The following is an 11820-nucleotide window of genomic DNA, read 5'->3' on the forward strand; positions in this document are numbered from 1 at the left end:
ACCGAGATTCGAGAAGCCGCGCGTTCTGCACGTGAGGAGCACATGGTGGTCGAGAGAACCGAAGCTAACCTTTGCTGGGCCAGCTTTCAGCTCTTGTGGGCCCCAGATTATTAATCTATGGTATAACCCGAATGGAATTGTGCCCGACCCGTGCACTCAAATAAATAAAGCCTACGTACTCGCCGTCCTTAAGTCCTTTCATCGTTCATCGCAAAAACGGCTGTCATGTAAATAATCTCAAAGGCTCGCCCACGCTCATTTATAGCGAGTGGCGTTACCAATAAATAAAATTACCCTGGAGTTTATTGTAATTATTCTAACCCCCTCATAAATTACACTAATATTATTTTTTAATTAATAACATAAATATATCAAACAAATAATTTTGTGCCCTTACTTATTTAATTTTTTAGAATAGTAAAAATTATTTAATTTAATATAAATAAATAATAAATTGACGTTAGCCTAGTATTAAAGTGACTAAAGAACTATCACTATACATGGATGTTTAAGTGAAATGCTAAACTATTTCTCGTTATCATAAAATAATAATAATAATAATAATACATGTGTTATTTTAGGAATTTAATTCTTAATCATCTATTAATGACTTTCCTAATTATAAGTTGCCAATTTATTATTAGAAAGAGACGAATTCAAGTATACTTTAGATTCATCCATTAGAAATAAATTGTCATGTGTAGCTTTTCTCATAATAATTATATTATTATGTTAAATATAAAAAAATGAGCAAACACGTGAAAGCAACTATTTATAAATCTCTTACTAATTCTTTGTCCTCTAGAAATATCATTAAGTAAAGTTTTATCCGGTCTTATTTCAAATGTTTTCTGAAAAAATATATGCATATTACTTTTACTAATTTTTATTTTTTTAAGTTAACAAATGAGGAAGAAATTTAGAGAATAATATATTACCATAACGAAACAAAAAGCATTAACATATAAAACAACATAAAAGGAAAAAAAAAAAAAAACCCTTCTCGTAATAAGATTGAACTTAATTCAATCCTATTAATTAAACAAATCTAACCAAGTTTGTAATAGTACCACTTACAAGTCGAGTTTATTTATATTTATGTGTTTGTTTGTTAATTAAACAAGTTTAGTAATCAACTTAATATTTACCGATTCTAAATAAATATTTACTAAATTAAGCTCCTAAGGCAGTTGGTGACTTAACCTAAGACTATTTACCTATTATTTGTATATTTTTCCATGTATGCAAATTCGGTTTGGGGGAGGGGGACAGAGAGATATCCGCTCTCTCATATCTCAAAGTCAAAATTTAATTTCTCAATATAATAAGAAAAGAATCACTATTATTAAATAAAAAATTTTGGGATTGTCTGATTTGACGGTCTGGATTTTGAAACACAAGAAATGTTAATTGGATATTATGTGAAACCTAAAGGAGTATTAAGGTAATTTACGCACGTAAGACCACGTGCTACGTGATAGGGCTTCATCCACACAGCCATACTTGAACAGAAAAGATGCAAAGCGACGGAAGATCTGAGAAGCCAAAACTAACAAAAACGGGGAAGCAAAAACCAGAGCATCTAGGGTTTTCTTCAATCTTGTTCTTTCTTATTTGTCTCTTTCTTCGTCTTTAGATATCGGTCGCTCTTTCTGTCGATTCACTTCGATCTTCTTCGGTTCGAATGTGTTTAGGCCTTTAGGGTTAGAGGGCGTCGACATAGTAAACTAGGGCTTTGGTCTCGAATAATAGGGAGAATCGAAGCGGGTAGAGCGAATTTGTGTCTGTTAGTATGCGGGGATTGCAGAAATCGAAAAGAATTTCTTGGGCTCCTGATGGAAACCTTTGTCAGGTAAATTGCATGGACATTTGCTCATCTTAAACCCCCAAAAAGAAATCAAGTAAAAAAAAAAAAATAATAATAATAATAATAATTATAGTAAACCTAAACCAGAATCGAGTAAATAACATTGAATTGATTGTGATGAATGAGTGTTTGGTTTCAGTTGTAAAGCTTCAAACTCATGAAGAAATCTCCATTAAAGAACGGGAAAAAAATAGATATTTATATGAAGCATGGTTCATTTGTTCTCTCTTGAGGATGTTCTCCGATCTGGCCGTGCCCATATCGTTCCAAATCATTTTCTTGAAGTGTTGGTTTTGTATTAGGCTATTAGCTTTCACTTTAGTTGTGTGTTTATCTCTTCTTTTATACTGTGATAGCATTATGTGAGTCTGTGTTGTATCAGTAATTCAGTTTGTTCATTATTTACTTTTAATATAACATCATGGTTTTTGTTTGAATTGGCCGTCACTCCTTTATTCAAATTAAATGTTGCCAAATCAAGACAAATCAATAATTTTCTTGAGAGTTGCATTACACATGCCGTTGCATGATGTAATCATTTTTTGAATGTATTTCATTATATGAGTCTGACTAATCAAATTTCACCTAAATTGTTGATTAGGTAAAGAAAGATTGTTTCTTTTGAAATTATGTGATAACCTATATTAAAAAATTTAATAGAACTAAATGTTTTAAATTTTTTATTTTTATTCTGAAATGTGATAGAAAACACAAAGTTAGTTCTCTTATAAATGTAACCTTACCTGTATATTTGTAAATGATCTGAAATGGCAATGGGGACAACTTGAGTAAGGTTAACTTGCATTTTCTTCCTGCCTTTGCACGGTGTATGTAGCACCTGGAAAACTGATTTGCACAATAAACCTAAGCCTGAAGCAATGTTTATTGATTAGCTTATTTATTATCTGTCTGGAAATACATTGTATTACTTAAAACCCCTAGCTTGAGCAGATATGCAGGGAAACAGCTCCTTTTTTAGGGTACAAGAGAAAATGCCTCTTTATACATTTGAAGTTGAGTATAATTTCTCACTTTTATTTATAATCAGTAGTATGAAGTCAATGAAGCAGGCAGCTGTCAAATTATTCACATGCAGAACTTGCTTTGTGCATGCAAAGTGATGCTTTGATTACAATGATTGGTAAGTTTTTAACTAAAATCTGAATTATGTGCATGATGAGAATAAAATGAAAAAAAAATTGCTTAATTATAGTAGTAAAACGTACCAGAGGACATTTGAAGATGTTTTAGTTGTCTTCGTTGCAAGGTCTCTGTGAAATATAAGTAATCAGACTTCTGTATGTTTTTTTATATTTAAATAATTTAGCTTCTGTGAATGAATTCAGAACATTATCTTAAAGTAATAATGAAGGTATTTGTGTCTAAATTCTATTCTGAAAAGAAAATATTAAATATGGAAGAATTGTTATGGAAAAAAAATGATATGACATGGGGCATTGATAAGAAGTAGAGGCAGCAGCAGCAAAGGTCAGTGATTGTACCGACAAGGAACTGTGAAATTCCAGATGAAGTTGCTGCAATAATAAATGAAACAAAAGTAAGAAATTTGAGAGGCAAGAAATATATAAGGGCAATGACTTAACAAAGGCTATGGTTCTGGTAACCAAAAAAAGTAGCCAACTGCAAGTAGTTAAAATCTTATTAAACACTATTGAATAATTTGAATATTTGTCAGTAAGTTATTCTAAATGCCATTGAGTTGATTGCAAGTTCAAATACTGAGATTTTCTGACCACCTAAAGACATATAGGATGGTGATCTGGCATGCACTGAACATTTTAAAACTAACATTTTTTCACATGCATTGAAAGAGAAGCCTGCTCTATGCATAAGTTGGTTTGATGATCAAATTCATCATGAGTCAGAGCCAGGACTAGGATTAGAACGGAAGCAGAAAAGCAAACATTGGTCGAAAAAAACAAAAAAAAACAAAAAAAAGAGAAATACATGCCATGTTGTCGCTTCATCGAGATTCTGTTTGATAACTGAAAATATTTCAATCCCATCCCCAATGTCCTTCTACCGACTGGGACCACCCGTAGAGACAAGTGTTTTGCCCTTCAAAGGAAAATAATAAGTAGGTGTTTAAGTGCAAAAAAAAGGAAAAAAGGAAAAAAAAAAAAAAAGAGCTAAAAATATCAATAAATTCAGACAGATTTATCAAATGTGTTTAAAGTTGATGCTAGCACTTGTACTCCACATATATTGAGTAGAGTTGCCTAATATATGCGTATGCACTCGCCTTTCATTTCAAGATGGTTAAGCGGTACTAGAATAGCAGTGATGTCGAAAAGGGTTCTGGATTTCTGAATCAATAGAAGTCTAGATGCTCTAAGGATGCTCTATGCATAACGTGTTCTCGCTGTGAAAAATGATTTGGAACTTTCGAGTTTCCACTTAACATAAATATCTATGCAATTATATTTTTTTCTCAAGGCGCTAGTTTATTTTATGAAATATCTTCTTGTTGAACTCTCTTTTCATTTTGTTTATTTTCTAGCAACTATATGTGAATTATGTTATGTTGCAAAACTTTTGATAGTATTCAAGAAGAGGATGTGATGAATGCAAAATGACTATTCAGGCCTTCATAGTATCACTAGTAATCTCTTTTGGGAGGAAAAATGTATTCAAGAAGAGGATGTGATGAATGCAAAATGACTATTCAGGCCTTCATAGTATCACTAGTAATCTCTTTTAGGAGGAAAAATGTACTTCCGAAAGCTGTCCACTATAATTTGAACATATCTGCATTTGTTTGTTGAGGAGCTTTGCCATGGGCATGACACTTAATTCTTGAAATTGGGCTAAATTCTGACGTTATTTCCTGTCTACATTTATTTCTGCCACCATTTGGATATGCAATTCATTAGTTTCTTTTTTCTACAATTGTGACCATTGTTCCTGTGTTCTACATTTAGTTCTGGACTTCATGTTCGGCATATGCGCAAACTCTTAAACAATCATGCAAGAACTAATTTGGGGGCTTTGTGAAGATATTTATTTATAGTTCTTCTTTCTTCTTGTGCTTGTAGCTAGGGACGTCTAAGGGGTGGATATGGGTCTGGTACTACCACCCTCTAACCCACTCTGCCTCTTAATCCCTAGTACCCTCCTCTGCATCATCACCTGCATCTGGTGGAACCTTCCCCACCTATAGCCTGCCTCCACAGGTGATGAATAATACCAACACCCAGTCTGCATCTGCTCTGTCTAATAAAAAAAGTTAATTTCTATTTTTCTGCAAAAAAAATTATTTACATTTGAAACAATTCTTTTTATATCAATTGCCATACAGTGAAATTGATATTCCTACCTTTATCTAATGTCAAATTATTGAAAGTTACAATGAGCATGCATATGCTCATGGTAATTCCCCATGGACATGGATCAATTGAGTAAATTCTTGATGCGTTAAGCTTCACTTTTTATTCATTCCTGTTTCCTTCATCTATTTTTGGGAGGTGTAGGGCTTGTGAAGAGTCAGCCTTTAAAAATCATATAGTTTTTTTTTTGGTGAGCTATTTGGTGAAGTAATTTACTTAGCTGATGTTTGATTTTTTATCGATGGCATGTATGTCAGAGAGTTTATCTTCTCTCCCAGCTTTTCCACTTAATTTGGATTGCCTGGGCTATGCATGCTTGATGCCTCTATCTTATGGATGGTTGATGCTATTATCTCTATATTATAAGATTTTTATTTGGATCAAGTACTACCGAGTTACTGTTATGTAGAAGGATTAGTAGATCTGGATGGTAAGTCAATCTCTTCTTATATGATGAATCAAAATATTTAGGTTATACATACAGATGCTTGTATACCAGAGGTTAAATGGTTTGGATATATATATATATATATATATATATATATTAATCTTAGTGCTATAAATGTGTTTTGTGCCCTGGGATTATGACAATGCTTTTGCAGGGAGCAATTCCGTTTACTAATGTGTTGTTTTTGACCTTTTCCCCCTCAACACCCTCTTTTTGTGTCCTGGAAGCAGAGCTTGTTGAGGTTTATTATTAAGCTACTGTACTGCATCACCTCTAAATGGTCAGAATGTATATTCATCCTGTTCTCTCAGTGCTCCTGTTGCTACAAAATTTTAGTGTGTCCTGGGCCAAGGAGTCTGGCAGCTTAATAGCATCTTCCTTCCTACTTTATGGTTGAATTCTATACATCTTAATCTTTTCTTGGACAAGGATGATGGGGTGAAATTGCTTTAAGGGATTGACCCCACTGTGTTAATTTATGCCATGTGTTGTATGTGGTTATGGTAAATTGCTTTGCAAATTTTCTTTCCCCTACATATTTAGTTTGGCTTTTATATTTTCATTCAACCTTCGAAATTCTCATTTTAGAAATGAGCTTAAAATGAAAAGGGAACCTATGTTAATCTTTTCTTGGACAAAGATGATGGGGTGAAATTGCTATAATGGATCGACGCCACTGGTAATTTCTGTCATGTATATGTGGTTATGGTAATTTGCATTGCATATTTTCTTTTCCATGCACATCCAGTTTCGCTTTTATATTTCCGTTCAACCTTCAAAATTCTCACTTAAAAATGAGCTTAAAATGAATAGGGAACAACAAAGTAGGCAATTTCTGTATTGAAATTGAATCTTACAACCATTCATCTACTCGTATACCCAAGCTCTTGTCATTTCGAGTTGCCTGACACTGTTTGGGAGCTTGGAGTTTGGACTTTGGATTTGAATTTGTGTGGATTTGGACAAAACACATTTCAAAATTGTATTTTGTTTTGTTAAAAAACACAAAAACCTAAATTCAATGTCCAAACCTGTGCTCCCAAACACAACATGAGGATGTTTCTATTTCTCAAACAGAAATGTTCTATAGATTGGTAATGATAAGTTTTGCATCGAATAGGTTAGGCTATTTCTGTCAGAGGACTCCCCTTCACAGGTTGGATTGGGTGCTCAAGATCACCTCCAAGCAAAAGCATCATGGATGCTGCATTCCAGTGGAATGGGCTCTGATGACAGTCTGCCACCTGGATTTGAAGGTGCTAATTCTGCCAACCAATTGATGAACAAGCTGTCCCAGATCACTTTATGTAAATGGAGATGTCCTCCTAGAGTAAGTCACTGTTTTGTCTATGTTTTTGTTCCAGATTATATTATAGCATTTTGAACATGTTAACTGAATAGTAATCTATTTACACATTCTCCTGCTTCTCCAACTTTAACAGTATGTGTTGAATTTTACCTGGCAAGTTGTTGCTGGGGAAGAAAGCAAAGAGGTAGAGGTTCAAAATAAGCGGGAGATGAGAGTGCTTGAAGCTGTCTATCCTCGCCCGTCTGCCATTCCTCCAAAGTGTGATACTTCCCCATCATAGTTCTTTTTGTGTTTGTTTTTTTTTTTTTTTTAATTCAATTGCTCTTTGAAACTGAAAATTTCTTGAATCTTCTCAGTCCCTCAGTTACAATGAACATAGAAGACTCTAATCATGATGATCAGCATACTCCTCTAGTCCCTATGACTCCCATTGAAGATGAAGAGGGAGTCACAGATATTTTATCTGATTCAATGGCATCAACAAATGTTCTCTCAAGCTTGCAGCCCCCGTCACTGGGTCCTGGGATCTCTTCTGCATCTCAGTGCAGTGCACCAAATGCTCTGAACACTCCTGCCCATGAAGGAGCAGCAGCAGCTGGGATGGCCCTTGGCGTAGAGCCCGATGCACTGGCTGCTGCATCTGCTGCTGCTGCCGCAATTATGAGTAGCAGTGAGCAAGGATGCTTGATTGATCGTAACTTGCTTGTCAAGATTCTCAGCAACCCAAAACTAGTCGAGAAGTTGGTTGTTGATCATGGGACAACCACCAATCCACAAGCCATTCCCAAGCCAACAGCTTTACCCAATGCACCTCCTGCTCACATTAACAGGACAGAAACTGGCACACCCTCATCAGTAACTACTTCAGGTGGATCCTTCTACCCAGCCCCAAATGGTGTTGGACCAGTTCCTAGCCCTCGGCCTTCTCCACCAGGGTTTCCGGTTCCCTCCCCATCTTCTGTGGGAACTCCATTGGCGAAGGATATTAACTATTATAAGAGCTTGATCCAGCAACATGGAGGAGAGAGACAGGAAACTGTTCCACAATTCAGCAGCCACCATAACAATCACCTTTTCGAAAACAATATTCATAATGAATTGGTAAATACCCCCAGACCAAGGGATATGAGGCCAAAGATAAATAAGCCTTGCATCTATTTTAACAGTTCACGGGGATGCAGGAATGGAGCAAACTGTGCTTACCAGCACGATGCATCATTTCCGCAGCGGGTTGCTAGCATGCAGGAGGTGCAAAGTGCAAAGAGAATGAAAATGGATAGGGAGATTACAGGTACATAATTGATGCAGATAACTTATTTTCAGTCCCTGTATATTTTTGTTGGGAGGGTTTGGCTAATTGTTACCCTTCACTCACATTTCCTCTGGCTTTTTCTTTGGCCAAAAAAGATAGAATTAGTCTTTTTTTTTTTCCCCGTTTGGAGCCTACTTTAAATTTGAAGAATCAATAGTTTGGTTGAGAGCCTAGATCTTTGCTGGCCATATCCTGGTTGTGTTTAATATTGCTCTCAAATTTTCAGTCACCCATCACGTTGACAAATCTCTTTTTCTTGTCAAAGTTACTTCTTGGTCTTACATAAGGAATGCATTTGGGGTATACGAATGGAATGGAATGAAATTAAATTAGTCACTTGAATTCTTCATTTCTACATTTAAATTCTCACTCCATTCTATTCCCACTCAACATAAACACTATTGATTTGTTTAAGGGTGGAATGGAGCTGATCTTTATAATTTTATAAATTCACCATATGACTTTTCATTTCATTTCATTCACAACTCTTTTCATTCTAGTTATCAAATAATAAGTATGCATTATTATGCGTGAGAAATTTATAGTGACAAGTTTCGGGAACTTCAGATGGACGAGATGCGCCTGCTTGGTCGAAAAAGCAATTTTTATTTTTGTTACTAAATACAAAAATGCTATAATTTTTTTATTATCTATTTGTGTAGAAATTTTAAAAGTATTATTTTGAGGTTATTTTTATTTTTATTTTTATTTTTTAGAAAGGCTAAAAACGAAAAATTAAAATCTTTTTTTTTTTTTTTTTATTATAAAAAAAACATGAATTTCTCTTGATATTTGATTAAAATGACAAATTAAGAAAGGGTATAGGCATTTCAAAAATTAAATATCAAGAGACATCTGTAAAATATTTGATACCTAAAGTGAGATTGTCTTTTTGTCAAAATTTAAGGTAAGATTCGTGAGATTTTTTAAATGAGACGTTCATGTTTTTCAGTCGAACGTAAATTAAGGTCTCAATAATTAAGGAATGAAAAAAATGCTTTACATACAAAAATATTATATTATATATATCTTTAGTGAATTAAATAAGAAAAGACTAGGTTGGGAAGCGGTGATATTTGAATGATTTCTAATACTTGAAAAGGAGGATAAACAACCTCCTCCTTCCATGCATATTTAATTTTTCTTAGTAGTTTGAAGTTCGAATCTTATATTTGAATTTGAGAGAATTTGCTTAAACACAATTTAAAATCATAACTAATTTCGTCTAAATTCATATAATTTAAAATTTAAATCTTAAAAATCACCTTTTAGGTATGTCTAACATTGCTTAACTTCATGTCATCCCCAATAAAAGAAAGATGTGACAAGCATTTATAAGAGAGAAAGTGTTTATGGATAGTTTTGATCCTCCATTTTAAGTATTCTATTACTTTCAAAAAAATAAAACTGCGTACCTATGCTATTATGTGAAGGCACTTTGCCTCTCCTTTTGATTCTCTCTCACTTAATTTCTTATCCTAAAATACTTTAAATTTATTTTTTTTTATAATTTGTAGTAGTCATTATTAATATGGTAGGACACTAGAAGTTCATTATACTCTCCATGTTGTGAAATGTTACTACAACATAATCAAATGAATGCAATCTAAATCTTCTATACTATTATAAAGGGAATTCCGTGATTTGGTGTCATCTTTCAAAAATATCAAATTTATTCGTATAACTACCAATAATTATTTCAAAATACTCCTTTAACTACCTACAACTTTTCAAAATATCCTTATAATTTTATCAAATTTATCCCTATAACAACTTATAATTATTTCAAAATACCCCTATAACTATTTACAACTATCCCAAAATGTCCTTCTACTATTTGATATTTTATTATTTTCTTTATAACTTTTTAAAAGTTTTCAAAAATAGAAAGTCTTAGAGCATGCACATAGCGTGTGCCCATGGCTAGTATATATTATTCCCATTATATATATATATATATATCGAATGAATATTATTAAATATATTTTAATATAATAATGTGACATAATTTATGTTTTGTCATTTCATTACTCGTAATAAACATATGTAATATTGTCTAATTAATAAATCAATTAGAATTTTTAATTAAAATTTTATAATTAATGTTTTTAGGTAATAAATTAATTAATATTTATGTTAATTTTGAAATTTTAATTGATATTCCAAATATTTTGTTTTATAATTATTAATTTTAATTAACAATATCATTATTAATGTTTTATAATACTATTAGTTTAATAATATTTTTATTCTTTATAATTAAATTATTAATTTATAAAATAATCATCATACCCATAAATTTATGAACGATAACTCAAAAAATAGTCGGAAGTTGTAACGACCCCAAAATTCATATAATCATTTTTTCTTATACTATGTAATTGAATTACTCAAATACCCCTAATAACACCTACTATAACATCTCAGTCCCAAAGTGGGCACCGAGAAATACCTGTTCATAAGATAACACACCTATGCAGCGAAAAACATAAAATCATAATATCATAAATACAATACCAAAATTTCAGTATTTTCCCCAAAATATACATACACATTACTCCAGAAACATCCACCAGACCTTTTAAGATTTACTCAAAAATACATCTCTCTAAAACACTTACCCTACAAACAGGGCAATACAAACGCCCCCTCTATCTCCGAGCCTGATTAGCTCGTTTAACTAGATTACCTTAAATGTGTTAAATTATTGGAATGAGACAACTCTCATTAAGATAAAATATGCTATTATCAATGTGTGGCAACTGAGTATATATGAACAATATACTTTTAATCTACTAAAGCTGAAGTAGCATACAAAATATAACAGTATAACTCACACCTATGTGGCTTAAAATACAACTATTTCTAAACTTTCTATTTAATCATACTTTTAGTATCTATAGGTATATCTGCTGTTTTATGTAAATCTCTCTCTCTCTCTCTCTCTCTCTCTCTCTATATATATATATATATATATAACTAGAAAAATTTCCCTAGATGGCTGTATGTCATGATTTAACCCCTCATGACAGGGTTGTGCTGCTCATAGGTGAGACTTCACACTAATTGGCCTATTAGGATAAGTCAACTAAAACCTCTATCGTCAAACCGGCCGCCTCAACCCAGACTACTGGGGAGCCTACAATCTCTCCCAAGTCGGTCGACTACTCATATAATCTACACACTATCTGAGATATGTGGTTATACTTTATACTGTAATAGTTACGGTACCGTGCTCTGTAATCTGATCTGTTCCATCAAAGTCTAATACTATACTATTATATATCTTACTGATTTGCCACGATTCTGTATAACTATAATAACCATGATTTTGTAAAACTGTAATAACCATAACGATGTAATAAACTGATTTGAATAAATTGTAATAACTGTATGTTATGGTTTTGTAATATCTGCATAACATGGTTCTGTATTCTGTATATCATGGCACTGTGAAAACAGTATATTTAAGTAAAACTAAATATCTGAGTAAAATTGTATATCTGAGTAATTGTAAATTTGTATAAAAATGTATAT

The 11820-nt window shown here is 32.8% G+C and overlaps 1 protein-coding gene across 1 annotated transcript; it reads left to right on the top strand.

The window, feature by feature from the left end:
* The first annotated feature begins 1446 nt into the window (after positions 1-1446).
* LOC131162270 (zinc finger CCCH domain-containing protein 6) lies at positions 1447-8471 on the top strand. The gene is made up of 4 exons (XM_058118576.1): positions 1447-1852; positions 6783-6992; positions 7105-7229; positions 7328-8471. The coding sequence occupies exons 1-4, from the start codon at positions 1793-1795 to the stop codon at positions 8268-8270; spliced, it is 1338 nt and encodes a 445-aa protein (XP_057974559.1). The 5' UTR covers positions 1447-1792; the 3' UTR covers positions 8271-8471.
* Positions 8472-11820: the final 3349 nt, after the last annotated feature.

Source organism: Malania oleifera, chromosome 8, assembly GCF_029873635.1.
Source record: "Malania oleifera isolate guangnan ecotype guangnan chromosome 8, ASM2987363v1, whole genome shotgun sequence".
NCBI lineage: Eukaryota > Viridiplantae > Streptophyta > Magnoliopsida > Santalales > Ximeniaceae > Malania > Malania oleifera.

Coding starts and splice junctions, on each gene's coding strand:
- LOC131162270 (XM_058118576.1), top strand. CDS start 1,793: ATGCGGGGATTGCAGAAATCGAAAAGAATTTCTTGGGCTCCTGATGGA. Junction 1,853..6,782: donor CTGATGGAAACCTTTGTCAG/GTAAATTGCATG, acceptor TGCATCGAATAG/GTTAGGCTATTTCTGTCAGA. Junction 6,993..7,104: donor AATGGAGATGTCCTCCTAGA/GTAAGTCACTGT, acceptor CAACTTTAACAG/TATGTGTTGAATTTTACCTG.